Below are 14,179 nucleotides of genomic sequence, written 5' to 3' on the forward strand. Positions count from 1 at the left end.
GTTGTCAAGGTACGTGGACGTTTATAACAACCCTAAGTTTTTATTCATTTTATTTTGTTTGCGCCACTTGACAAACGAGCGCGGAATCTTTTCATTATCGCTGCCATCCCGTTCATTCTGTTTAAAAGCATTTAAAGTTCGCCACAGTTTTCTATTAAACGCAGATTGTGTCTGCTGAATGCAGATTCTGCAACAAACAGGCGGCTGTTAGCAAACATGAACGACTCGACGCTCTTGAATGCTGCTTGCCGGTTTTCCGGTGCCCCGGTTACAAGGTTGAAATAACCGATTTCTAACATTAATGGAAAATCACCATGGAGATTTCCGTCATTGCCTCTTCTGAGATGTTAGATGGCAAAAATGTTAAATGCCATAACAACATAAAACATTAAATCATGTCTGTTATCAGTCTTGCCTAAACCTGGCAACCCTGCAGGAGTTCCCATTTCTCTGACTAATCCTTTATTGTCTTGTTTAGAGAGTTTATTTTATTTACAGTTGGCATGGAGTGCATCTGAAAAGAGACATCTGCTCCTGTTTTGAGCCCTGGATCAATCCACATTTATTTAGTCACACACTGACCGTATACGAGGAGGCTTCAGGGCGTTCGCTGGACTCCCTGCTGTTTGTCCATTTGTTTTGCAGGTGTGTAACAAATAGAAATGCTTCCTGCTTCCTTCTTGAGTAAGGTCAGGTTTATGCATGAAGCAGGAGTAACACAATACTGAGACCTTGATTTTATCAATATATTTGATGTTGGGAATGTTATCAATCTACATTATACCGTGTGTCCTAACAGGAAATGGAGCGAATGAGGCAGTAATTCTGTTTAAGTATACGGATTGAGATTATATGCAATCGAAGCTTTAGTAAGCAGAGCTTGTTATGTTTTAAAACCAAATATTAGCAAACCAAAAAATGTTTTTACTCAAGCTTGTCCATTTAATTTTTTACCTGATAAAGGCTGGTGACTCAAAAGATCCAGGTCGAGGTGGTCAAGAAAATGTAATCTTTTACCTACGCAGATGCCACATTTTAAATTAATAGCAGATATCTTAAAAGATGAGCGATAAACCCAGCGAGACAATCCTCTCCTTACAACAATCACCAGTATGCACCCTTTGGATTTATTACGCTATTGTAGAAAAAACACCAGAAGTTGAAACTAATTTCTCTATTGGAAGGCTGCTCTTTAATTCATTGTGTGGTGAAAACCATTGCAATTGAGGCACAAGGCCTTGTTTTTTGTTGTTGTTGTTTATTTTTGCAGTAAGTGTATGCATAAGCATAAACATACACTTACTGGTTCCACCAGATAATTAATTTCACTTAATGCGGATCTGCATGTGGTGTCACTGCGGCAGGCCAAGGATCCTGGTCCTCAGGTTTTTAGTTTGGTTAATAATAGAAGCGTCTGCTCCCTGTTGTTTAAGATGACCTTTTACAGAGGCTGTGAAGGAGGCGACTGTTCTCCGCTCTTATTTGATGCTGGGTTATCAAAGGAGGTTTTCTAGGTCAGAGGAGCTCCTCCTGTGCAAAAAACACATCTTTGTAGTGATGGAGTACCATACCCAGGTAGTAACTAGAGACTGTTATTACAATTACTATTGTATTCTTACCAGCAAGCCCTTATTGGGAGAAAATACTAATAATATTTTTACAGATGAGTCGGGGATCCTCATGTTTTCTTCTCCATTTTCCTTAAGTAAAAAATAATTACTTTAACTTGAATTAATGCAGTGCAGTTTTCACGACCACTTTGAAGTTGTTGTAATCACTTTTGTGTTTTCACAGGATTTGGTGTTTCTTCGGTCGACTTGAGGAGGCAGTGGGCAGCTGGTCTGCGATAGTTTTTATTTTTTTACCATCATAAAGTTCAGACGAGGTCAGTCTGAATGGGACTTACAAGACTTGAGAACAGTCCTGGTTGGGGAAGGGATTGAGTATGGACAACCTTTCCGACTTCGGTGGCCCCTGTCCATCCACCCGCATGGACTGGGAGTAAGTATGCTTTTAACATTTCAATTACGTTAACTGGCCATGATAAAACTGTAACATTAAAGGGAGAAAGAATCCTGAGCCAGGATATACTGATTCCAAATTGTCATTAGAATAAACACCAGAAGTTGAAACTAATTTTTGCAGAAAATATCAGATTAAAATATACAAGTTCTTACAGATTAAAATACTGTGAATGAGCCAATCAGACTAGCGTGTAAATGAGTGCAGCTTGTTTTTATTTTATCTGACGTTTAGTCTATTAGTGTGCACACAGCATCTTGGCACTTATCTCCTTATCTCCATACCTATTAATGAACCTGTTATAACATATTAAAGTCCACATGTGCTGTTTTGCCTCAGATAATAATGCGTATAAAGGCTAAACTGGGCGGCCGGCTCAGTTCTCCTACAGCAGAAGCTGCGTTCAAAACACCAATGGATGTCAAATGTGATTCCACAGGTTAAACTTACTGCGATCATATTTCCTGTCTTTACAAAAATGCGCGTGCCTCATGGTGCAGCAAGTGCCCTAGAGACCTAAAAGGCCTAGGTCGTCTATATGCCCCAGTGACCTGTAAATCATGGGAGGTGCTTCACCGAGGCTACTGGGCTATTTGAACAGAATCGAGGCTTTTTCAGTGCATAGTTTGTATATTTGTGTTGGCAGTTGGACGACAGGTTCTGTCTGTGGAACTACATTTGCTTTGTTTTGTTTTCCAGCACTGGCAGCTGTGTGGAAGATGTAATGGATGAAGATGAGAAAGATAAGGCAAAAAGGTACTGGACCCTCCTTGGATGTCTTGAGTTGGATATACAGTACATTATGTGTGTGCACGGAATGGGCCATTTAACTCATTTAGTCACATCTTTACTAGATTCGTTTTTTTCTGCAGCTACTCTTAGTCGTGGGAACAGAAAGCATCCTTTAAAAAAATGCGTTAATCTTATATTTTTTAGAATGGCAAGGTCTAACCTTGTGGAAGCAAGGCTTGGGGAGTGGATGTTGTTTTAACAGGATACGTGAAGGGTGGCTGGCTGAGTAATTCCATCAATTTAACAAATGTTCTCATGCATTCATTGCTTCAGGGCATCTCGCAACAAATCGGAAAAGAAAAGAAGGGACCAATTCAATGTTCTCATCAAGGAGCTGTGCACCATGCTGCAGGGTCAGGGCCATCCGCGCAAGATGGATAAATCCACCATATTGCAGAGAACCATTGACTTTCTGCAGAAACAGAAAGGTATGAACATATAACAGGTCCTTCTCTTGCTTTGAGTAAGTCGCACAGCGACTAAATCCTTGCCTTTGCCGTTGACAGACATCACCGCACAGAATGAAACTTGCGACATGAGGCAGGACTGGAAACCGTCATTCCTCAGTAATGAGGAGTTCACCCAGCTAATGATGGAGGTAAATATCACGAGGTCAACTTAGCAAGCCTATATTATTTTTGCAGTTCATTCAACCAGCATTCATCCATCACCTTATAACCTCTTTTCCTACTCGATCCCTGTTCTCACAGGCACTGGACGGTTTCTTGATAGCACTAACTACAGATGGCAACATCATATACGTGTCTGACAGCGTGTCTTCTCTCATCGGACATTTACCGGTAAGCGAGAGAGTGGGAGGCGTCGCAATTGTTCTTTGCTGACATTGTTTTATTGTTTGTCTTCAGGCATATATATATATATTGTTACAGATATTTATTGGCTAATATTTGACTTCCATTGATAAACTGAATTCTGTAACTGAGCTAAACTGGAATTTTTTTTTTTTGCTTGTATTTCATTTATTTGTATTAGATGTTATTATTATTATTATTAGCACAGTTATTAAAGCTGATAATGTGAGTATCAGTTTAATCTTTAATGATAATGAACTAAAATGGCTGCATGTCCTGATCCCACCTGGGATATGAGGTGGCTCCCGAGCTACTTTGCAATGCAGGAAGTTCAGGCACCGTAACACGCTCTAGTGTCTAGGCTATAATGATTATTGCTGTCTCTGTCTTACTTCCCATATTGTGACCGTACATCTGTCTTCATGCACCAGTCAGACATGGTGGACCAAAACATGTTGAATTTCCTCCCGGAGCGGGAACACGGCGAGGTGTATAAGCTGCTATCATCCCACATGCTGACGACTGACCCCATCGCTGCTGACTTCCTTGACGGTAAGAATCGTTCTGGCTGCCCCAGGAGTCTCGCCTTGTCAGTTTCTGTTTGTGTTTCTCATCAGGAGATCAAAATGTCACGCTGGGGGGGAATAATGCTTGCCGGTCCGTGACGCTCCTTCTGTCTGAGCGCTGTTGACTCTTGATGCCAAATCGTTCCCCGAGCGCGTTTGACATTCGGGTGACCTGTGACCTGTTATTTGTGGAGGAGGGTTCTGAATGTTTATTGGATTGCTCATTAGTGTGCATCTATGGTTAGCCTTTCAGCTAATAATAGAAACTAGCTTAGTATCATAGTTTAAGACTTTAAATCACTGTTCTGGTACCAGTAATCCAAAGCAATGTAGTATATGGGGCTCAAGACACTGACCTTAATCCTGTTTCGACATTGGGTTTTTCTGAGGAAGAGGGATGGCGAGTTGCGAGTGGCGTCTAGGCCTATTCTTAACCGTGTCTGTAGTGTCAGGGTTAGGTTAGGTTACCTTCGGGCATATTTCTAAAAGAGGCATTTGTCTTTTGTGGTCCTTAAATTAAAGGGAGTGTCTGTGTTTTATGTAAAACGACTGACTCGTGTCGCACAAGGTGTGGGTTTTTTCATGTTTTTTTTCCCCCCAGGTGAGGCGCATATAGAATTTTGCTGTCATCTAGCCAGAGGAAACATGAATCCAAAGGAAACGCCTGTATATGAGTATGTCAAGTTTGTCGGAGATTTCAAGTTTCATAACGATGGTAAGATTTTTTGGATTCTTCAGTCAAATGTGTAAATTCTCTTTACTTAATAAATGTGTATTTTTTTAAAGGTACATATATCCTGTCAATTTAGCATTGATTTCCTAAAATTAATGTAAAAATAAAAGCATTGTCTGTGTAGGTTCTCTGTCATCCAGGTCGAGGTAAATAACGAAGAGCAAAAAACGAAGAACTTGTTCAAGTGTGATTGAAGACGTTTCATCCAAGAAGCTTCTTCAGTTCTGCAGAACTGGATGAGAGATGAAACGTCTTAAACCAAACTTGAACAAGTCCAATTGATTCTTCCTTTTTGCTCTTTGAAAATAAAAATCTGAATACACCTGCGACTTGGTGGGAGGAACTTGATGCGCCTTGTCTTCTGTCACAGTGCCTACGTCTTGCAACGGGCTCGAGTTGACGATACCAAGGAGCCTGCAGTCGTCGCTGGAGGAGCAGGTCTGCCTCATCGCTACTGTACGATTAGTTACCCCACAGTTCCTGAAGGTAAGGCCTGCTGCCGTTTATTAACCGTTTGTTTGCGTGTGTGGTTTTGTTTTCCTCATGTGGCATCATGACTTACATTTCATTAATAAATCATGGTATTACAGAGATTTGAGGGCAGTTATGCATTACTTGCCGTTAAATTGTGCTGAAGCGCAGAGAGAACACTGATTGCACTGATTGCACTGATTGGCCAGATGGAATGATAGCAACAGTCTAGGCTGGACCATATGGTAGGGTATAATATTTTTTTGTGATGCCTTCCCTGACTCTGTTTTTATTCTTTGTTTTAGGATTTGTGTAATGTGGACGATCCTTGTGATGAATTCACATCCAGACACAGCCTTGAATGGAAGTTCCTGTTTTTAGATCACAGGTGAAAGATTTGAAAGATTTATATACTCATCAGATATAATGATAAAAAAAGAAAGTCATCTTTTGTTGCATATTAATCATGATCCTTTTGTTTCAGAGCTTCACCGATCATTGGCTACTTACCCTTCGAGGTTCTTGGAACGTCTGGCTACGATTACTATCATGTGGATGACTTGGAGCAAATAGCTCAGTGTCATAAGCAATGTAAGTGCCTCTTTCATTCCTGCTTCCAGCTACTTTCACATCCAGGAATGCGTTGCTATGAAGTAGATAATTGTTACACACTATGTTCCGTTCAATCCTCTCATATTTCTCAAAGTTCCCAGAAAAAAAGTCTTGACATGTGACGCATGAACTTATGGACTCTGATGTTTTTATTTCTCTGTTCAGTAATGCAGTTTGGAAAGGGTAAATCCTGCTACTATCGCTTCCTGACCAAAGGCCAGCAGTGGATTTGGTTGCAGACTCACTACTACATCACTTACCACCAGTGGAACTCCAAACCTGAATTCATTGTCTGCACACACACTGTTGTCAGGTAAGTCTTATTGTTTAAATGTGTGCGTTTAGTCTTTTTCCTCTTCATTTAATCAGGGTTAACTCAGTTCTAGGTGCTGTTTTCCAGTTATGCTGAAGTGCGAGCTGAAAGAAGAAGGGCGTTAGGCTTTGAAGAGCTGTCTCCACCTGAGATCGCTCCCTCCTCAGTAAAAGTAAGAGTTTAAATGCCTTTGATGTTTAGAAGGTCTTTTTCTGTGGGGGTTGAACATGACTGTGCTGCAGGCTCAGGAGCTGTACTTGGACATCTGTTCCACACTGGACCCGCCGCGGGACAGAAACAGCGCTGCACATTCAGTCTCGTCCCACAGCTCCAGGAAGTCCTCCCGCACAGCCCTGTCTGACTCTGCGTGTGAGTCACCCTTTCTTTGAAGTGTTCCCTCACCCAATGGCAGATCAATGACTGCTGGAGCAGCTCCGTTATTCAGATTGAGCAGGGAACATCGACTTTTCTCTGCCATTGACAAATCAAACATGGCGACTGTACGTTATTTATTTCAGCCGTGTTGTCCAGGTTTATTTACTTTTTAAAATTCAGAATAAAGTTGTCTTTATAAAGTTTATTATCAGATGTAAAACCTCTCCCAAAAGAAGAGGAGAGACTTGTTTGATTTAAGTGAGGGAGACTCAGAGGACATCTCCACCCGTTTGAATTATTGAAAATAATAAACATGATTTTTTATTTTTTTGCCATTGTTACATTGTATGATTATGATCCGGCTGAACCTGCGAGCTCTCTGTCCGTCTCTCCTGCAGCAGTTAACTCCTACACAGAGGCCTGCACGCCATCCTGGCAGTCGGCTTCCATCGGGACGGAGAAGACATCTGCCAGAATCCATCCTAGTAGTTCAAAGGTCCGTTTGCACCATGTTTGCCTTTTAAAATAATGTGGCCGGTGGAAACAAATGCACGAAGTTGAGACATTATATATATTTTGCACTGTAGAATTTGCCTCAAAGACAAAATTCCTTTGACCTCGTTCCCCAAGTGAGCTTCCCCCTTTCTCCCACCGGCAGCAAGCACTCCACAACGGTGAGTGTGAAGATTTCTTCTCCCGTGTGTTGCTGTCCTCTTGTCTGTGTGTACAATATCTTATAATTATGTCTGTTCTTCTGCGTGTTTTCATGTCATCTGTTGCTTGTCCTAGTAGTTATAAAAAAGTTTGAAAGATACAGAAAAAATAATTATATATATATATATATATATATATATATATCAAGATTATATCTAAAATGGGAAATAACTCGTCCATATTGCTCTCTAACATATTCCACAAAAAAGTGAGCAGCCGAATGTGCGTTCACCAGAAAAAAAAATCTGATTCAACTGATTATATCTTCCATTCAAAATAAAAAAGCACTTTTCTTTACAGCAGCAGCAGCAGCAGCAGACGTCCGTGTGTCAGGTGCAGCAGCCTCAGCTCAGTGTAATGAACCAGCTAAAGGAGCAGCTGGAGGAGAGGACGCGCATTCTGCAAGCCGACATCAAGACGCAGCAGCAGGAGCTGCACGACATTAAGGAGAAGCTTCAGCTTGCCAATCTGCAGGTACAATAAACGTGGGGGAAATAGACGTAAATCTGACGTATGAAACCACTCCATTCTTAGGCAAAGGAGAGGAAGTTTTGTTTTTTTGTATCAACACAACACGAATGCTCTATGTCTTAAAAAAAGAAAAGAAATGCCGCCACAGTCCTTTGAAACGTTAATGAATAGGATTTGCATATTAGCCGTTAACGGCAGCATGAGTGAGATTTATAAATTGCAGGATTAAAAAACATCACACCGCCTGGTGACAACCCAACCACAATCGTCCAGATCACAGCTCAGTGTTTTACCTGCAGCCCTGCTACCTGCTGAGGCTTTTGCACCCACTCTTCAGACACGGAGAAATGCAAGCCAAGGCTAGGGTAGTGGGGCAAACGTGAGACCGATGATCTTACCTTACCCTACTCCTCACAGTTATGGTGGGATGGCCCCACCAAGAGGCCAGCTGAAACCAGTTCAGTCAGAACTTAATGCCGCTACATAACACACAGAGGCAGAAAGCAGACGCTGGGAGCGTTGTGGTGATTTCACACTTCTCAAAAGTCTCTCTGAAGTGTCTGCGGTTCCACAAGGGCTTCATATTTTCTGTGTATTTATGTTTAAGATGTTACAGCAACCTGTCCACAATGACTTTGGCCAGGTCCAACAGCAACAGCAACAGCAGCAGCAGCAGAGCCAGTCAGGGGTGATCCGGCAGCACAATAAACCGCCGTCCTGCAGGGCCCACGGTTCATCTCCTCAGTCGCTCCTGAGAGAAAGCAGCTCGCCATCATCACAGGTACAGAGCTGTGCAGCTAAAGCTCGCCTGCATTCGGTCGCTAGCAGCTTTAGTTTCCCGAGATGCCAGGGCAATGGCAGCACTAGCAGGTTCAGACGCCAGTATATCCTTAAAAATGTATTCTGTATTGATCTGATACGGGGAGGAGGAGGAGGACTCTTGAACACAGCTAATGTTGATGGACAGTATATATTGTCATCCCCATATTATATTACACTCACCCCAGACACAATTTATTTACATGCTGTGTGTACTTCCTCCGTTTAACTGCAGGCGCAGCAGAGGCCCGCGAGGCGTGGCCAGTCTCAGTCGGCGGTGAGCGTCCCTGCGCCGACGAACACGAGTCTGACGATGCCGTTCTACAGCAGCCCCATGATGTTTTCCCAGACCAGCACCAGGTCTCTGCAGGACACAAACCAAAGACACCCCGAAGGCGAACTCAGCCAAGACGGACAGCTACGGTGAGAGCCCCGAGAGAGCGATCGCATCGTCGCCATCATGTCGTGCTGTTTTGGTTTTTGGAGTTCTTCCAGTAATCGCTTTTATGTCGTGCAGGATGCTCCTCAACCAGCCAATGCAGGCGCTGGTTCCTACTCCGAGTGTCACCCAGCAGCATTCCCAGTGCAACATGGGCATCTCCCAAACCATGTGAGAACTGTGCATTCCAACTGTAAACATACACACACACGGCAGCTTCCAGGTCATGTCTACTTCATGGATGTAATCTGCATTGTGTCCTCCACATAGATACACGTTGGAGCAGCAGATCATCTCCCCGTCATTCTCCATGCAACAGGTCAACTGCAACGCCGTCCTCCTGCCCTCCCAAGTCTTCACCTCCCCCATAATGATCCCACACAACACTTTCATCACAAACCAGTCGCAGTCAACCTACAGCGCTCAGCCTCAGGCTTCCCAGCACTCCTTGCAGCTGCAGCAGCCCCAGCAGTTCTTTCAGGTACAAGCTGCTTTGTAGTGGTGCCGCCATACGGCAACATGAAAGTATGAAATATCTTCCTAGGTGCAGGACTCGTAACACTTTTCCTGTTTTATTTTGTTTTTTTAAGCCCTCTGCACCCTTAGGGATGATCTTTGGTGACGCTGTTCATCGTAATTACCCAATTCTTTATATTTAATAATTTATGATAATTTTAGACATTGCGCTCCATCCGAATCCCCCCGTTACCACAGCAACAAGCTAGTATGCAATTGTGAGAGGCTGCTAACCAAGAGATGGTCTTATTTTGAATCCCTCTAAAATATCTTAAACTAAATCCCTCGAGATGCCACAGAGAAGGTTGCATCTGTTTCTTACACTGTGGAGTCACAGATGTTTTGGCTCTGTGGTGTTGTAACACTCGTCAGCGGTTCTGCACGGCCGTTCTTTTTTTCTACTGTTCCAGATAATTGGTCTCGGTCTTGGTCTTTGTGCTACCTCATTCATTTCGGCTGCAACACACTCCCTCGATGCATGTTTAAGCTTTGTCACTATTAAATGCCGTAAATGATGGCGATGCCTTTCCATTCAGTGACTTGAATGAGGAATATAAGCATGAGAATCAGTTTAAGTGTTTAAGTATGCAGTATTTTTAGAATGTATTCAACAAATATACTTTGGTGCAGAGGTCAGTAGCAGAAATGTCAGAAGGACATTCAGCAGCTTCAACAGCGTAGGGGTTTAGGGGTTTGATCAGCTGCTCAACACGCGTTCATCGTCTCTCCTGTGCCCTCAGATGACCCAAGGACTTGTACACAACGGATCTACTCCAGCATTCTTGCACACGACTAACGTCCCGCAGCAAAACGCCGTGGGATACATCCAGCGGCCGCCGCAAACGCAGCAGCAAAGGCAATACCAACATTCCCAGAACCCGACTGGAAGCGTTTCAGACTTCAGGAATATGTTGACTCGGTAGCGCCGGTTGACTCGGTCGCGCCGACGGCGCCTTCTGTGATGCCGCCCACGAAGGCAGCTGCGTGTCGTGGCATTTGGAAGCAAAGGAAGTCGAGTTGTGCCCCTCGCGACCTGTTCGGACGTCCCTCACGGGGATCTGAGGGTCTTCATCGCTGCCTACATCACACATCACTCCTGAATCGTTCATACTTCTGAAACGAGGTTTGTCAAAGCTCTCAAGAAGACGGCGCTCTCACGTTAAGGCGTTTTTCACGGAATAAAGAGCGAATTATTCTGTTTGTTAGCACTTTGGCACAACCCTTAACTAAAAAATAGAATGAATACGTATTTCCTCTCGTGAGTTAATGTCCTAGTTCCCTCTTAAAGAATGGCTTAATTGTGATATTGGTTTTCAGACCTTCCTATTGACGCCACTCCCCAGTGATACGACAGTGAAAATGGTTCATCAATAAAGGGATCTGGGTATTTGGGTAGTCTTCATCAAAATGTGTTTCAGTTGGCAGGCATCAGACATCACTTGCTTATAGAAGAGGAGAACTTTATTTTGAAAGGTAGTGATGAGATGACCATCGCATCTTAAAGTGAGCTTTGATAAGAATCCGTATAAAACACGAGGAAGCTGGAGGGAGGAAGGCATTCTCAGATTGTTTGAGCGCTTGATCGAGATTTTTAAAGCCTCGATCTGGGGCTGGAGAATGAGAATGTCACGGCGCTTCGGATGAGCTCTGTAGTACGAGTCCGTAGGTGAAGCTAGACGGAGAACATTTTGTGCCTTTAACCACGGCAGGCTCGCGGTGCGGTTTGGTGGTTTTGTCTGATTAAGAATCCAGCTCAGGTCTGTTTAGAATACAAAGTTATATTTTCGTAGGTCGTAATTTAACTGTTTTCTGCAACAGATTTAAAGAAAGTGCATCTAGATTTGTAATGGCAATTTCAAATATATATATATATATAATGGATGCTTTTTGCAACCTTAAATCAGTAGTGCAAACTCTTTGAGCACTTTATGTAACGATAGTTCAGAATGAGATTTAAACACCCACTGAAACCCAGGTGAAATGATTCCACATTTATTTATTGCATATACATTTAAAGTTAAATAATATACGGGATCAAGAAAGCGTGGATTTAATGATTTGAATATCTTTGAAACAAAGATATTTGTGATCAGTGTTACCCTGTTTATTGTTCTCTTGTACAATTAGGTGATTGATTGGTCACATCATGCACAAATTAGTTAATTTATGAGCAAGTAATACAATGCTGTGTGATCTGCCTAGAACATGATTTAATTCCCACCCAAGAAAGCATTAATCGCCAAATTATTTTAAATGTATCTTAAAGTATTTAATAAGTACTGGATTAAGTATGAAACATTGGTTTATCACACATACCGGTACTGAACGCTTCTCCTTCTTTCAAAATGTTACACTTTAGGAATTTCCCATTGTTTTTCAACAGTAACTTTTTACTGCCTGTATATTTGGAGAGATGCTGTTTCACGCAAGTCTGGTGAGCTCTTGCACCAGCAAAGCCACTCCTGCCTCAGACAGTATATCGAGTACAACAATAAGGACGCTATAGGATTTGTCTCCTCCGTGCTGTGTGTACTGCGTTCTTTAAACAAAGTGTTGGCTGATATTCAATCCGACGCGTGGATTTCTTTTCACCGCTTTACTGTTCAGAAGCTGCCGGGGGCCAGGCAATGACCTTAATCATTGAAAAGGAAAAAGCTCCCTTAAAGTTTGTTCTTAGGTTACACATTTGTTCCCAGATTACTCAGCAGGAAAAACAAATCCTGAAATTCTCATTGTGGAGCTTGAGCTACAATTTCTTTGGAAAAATCAGACAAAAAAAAATAAAATCAGAAGATCAAGTTAAATATGTCTGTTGGGACCGGAACGCCTCAAGTTAAATATGTCCGTTGGGACCGGACCGACTCAAGTTAAATATGTCCGTTGGGACCGGACCGCCTCAGCTGTATGCATTCAGATCAGCTGTGTCAGAGTCCCTTTCAAGACTGGTGCTGTTCATTAGTGGAAGACAAGTCTGAACTGTCGGATTCCTATGTGCAATGTCAATTTGAAAAAGAAGAATGTTAATTTATACTGATTTAAATGTTTCAGAACAGATGTATATAGAGGCGTATAATTAGCCATTGTACTATATAAATTATATGGAAGTATTTTTTTCTTTTATGAAAATGTTCTGACATTCCTTCATCAGTATCTTTATTGTTAGTTTTTTCAAAGGTAAAGGAGATGTCCAGTGAAGAGTCATGAATACAGGATTTTTGGTAACGTGTAGCAGGATGCCGTCGCCCCCCCCCCCCCCCCCCCCCAAAAGTACCTGCAAGCGACACGACAGCCGAGTTTTTAAGAAAACTCAGCCAAAAGTGACTGAACCTTTTCGTTTTAACCAGCCTAACAGCTTTCAGCATTTTTAAAAAGTGCACTTGTAAATCATCATCATCATCCCAATATATATAAGTTGTTTGATGAGCGAGGTCTCAGCCTCCCTTTGTGTGTTTTAACACATCCAGATTTGGTGTAGGACCAGTAAACGGACTGCGCTTAGTTCAGCCATCAACTCCCGAGGTGCCATAGATGATTATCGCCTGCGTTGGTCTGTCTGTTTGTTTGCCTGTTAGCAAGATAAACCAAAAGGTTCTGGATTGGTCTTGATGAAATGTTCAGGAAATGTTACCAGGAACAGATTATTAGCATTTTAGCGATGACCCAGAAGAGATCCTGGATTGTGGATCAGTTTATAATTTTCGTTAACATCGCAGTCAATGGAGCTTCAAAATTTGTTCCTCAAAACAGTCATGTAGGTTGGGAGCCTCGACCTCACCACCGAATGTAATATGGATCGTATCCAGAATGACATTAGGAAAAAATATTTAATTTTAAAAATGAAAACCATTTCGGATTCAAAAATCTGTTAAAAATACACATCAACTCCGATTCACTCGATTTCATGGTTGGTGTATAAAGATACCAAGAACAATTTAGAACCTTTTGATCCAGATCACCATGTGGACGGTGTAAATCTAATTATGAGGGGAATGAGCTGCTCGGCGGAGGTCTGGGCCCTCTGAGGGCTTTTCTAGTGTTTTTACTTTTCCCTTATTTAAACTGCAGAAAGAAATCTGAAGACATTTTATTTTGCAGAATTTCACCCTTTCAATCAACCAGTTAAATTTGACCTACATATTATTCTCCATTTCACATCTTTCAAATTTCAAATAATTTTTTTTGTCTGCCCGCTTTGTTGAAGTGGTTGACGGAAATAGTTCAACGCAAACTTAGTGAATTATGCTGAGACGGCTTGCGCAATGCGTTCCAGATTAAATGAATTTTGCTTTGGATAAATCACCTCCACTGTTTTTCAGTGTTTTTTGTGTTTCACAGATGTCACTGTAAATAATTCAATTTCTGTTTTTTTTTTCTCTCCTTTCTGCAACGTAATTTGTTTTTTTTCTCTCCATTTGAAATACTTGTCCTCTACATGAGCTTTTTCATTTGTGTGTTGGAGGCTGTCATTTGAACTTTTCTGATGTGTAAACTAATGTCTGACACCATAAACGTGTGGCTGTGTCA

At 42.1% G+C, this 14,179-nt stretch overlaps 1 protein-coding gene across 1 annotated transcript; it reads left to right on the top strand.

Moving 5' to 3' along the window:
• The first annotated feature begins 1,942 nt into the window (after positions 1-1,942).
• Positions 1,943-10,578, top strand: npas2 (neuronal PAS domain protein 2). Its single transcript, XM_068743989.1, has 21 exons — positions 1,943-2,001; positions 2,722-2,778; positions 3,088-3,242; positions 3,321-3,412; positions 3,525-3,614; positions 4,058-4,178; positions 4,794-4,907; positions 5,296-5,411; positions 5,702-5,784; positions 5,881-5,987; positions 6,174-6,321; positions 6,409-6,493; positions 6,564-6,690; positions 7,095-7,192; positions 7,284-7,376; positions 7,711-7,884; positions 8,489-8,662; positions 8,936-9,123; positions 9,218-9,310; positions 9,410-9,620; positions 10,396-10,578. Exons 1-21 carry the CDS (start codon positions 1,946-1,948, stop codon positions 10,576-10,578), a joined length of 2,565 nt encoding a protein of 854 aa, XP_068600090.1. The 5' UTR covers positions 1,943-1,945.
• Positions 10,579-14,179: the final 3,601 nt, after the last annotated feature.

The sequence above is a fragment of the Brachionichthys hirsutus genome, chromosome 10, assembly GCF_040956055.1.
Source record: "Brachionichthys hirsutus isolate HB-005 chromosome 10, CSIRO-AGI_Bhir_v1, whole genome shotgun sequence".
Lineage (NCBI taxonomy): Eukaryota > Metazoa > Chordata > Actinopteri > Lophiiformes > Brachionichthyidae > Brachionichthys > Brachionichthys hirsutus.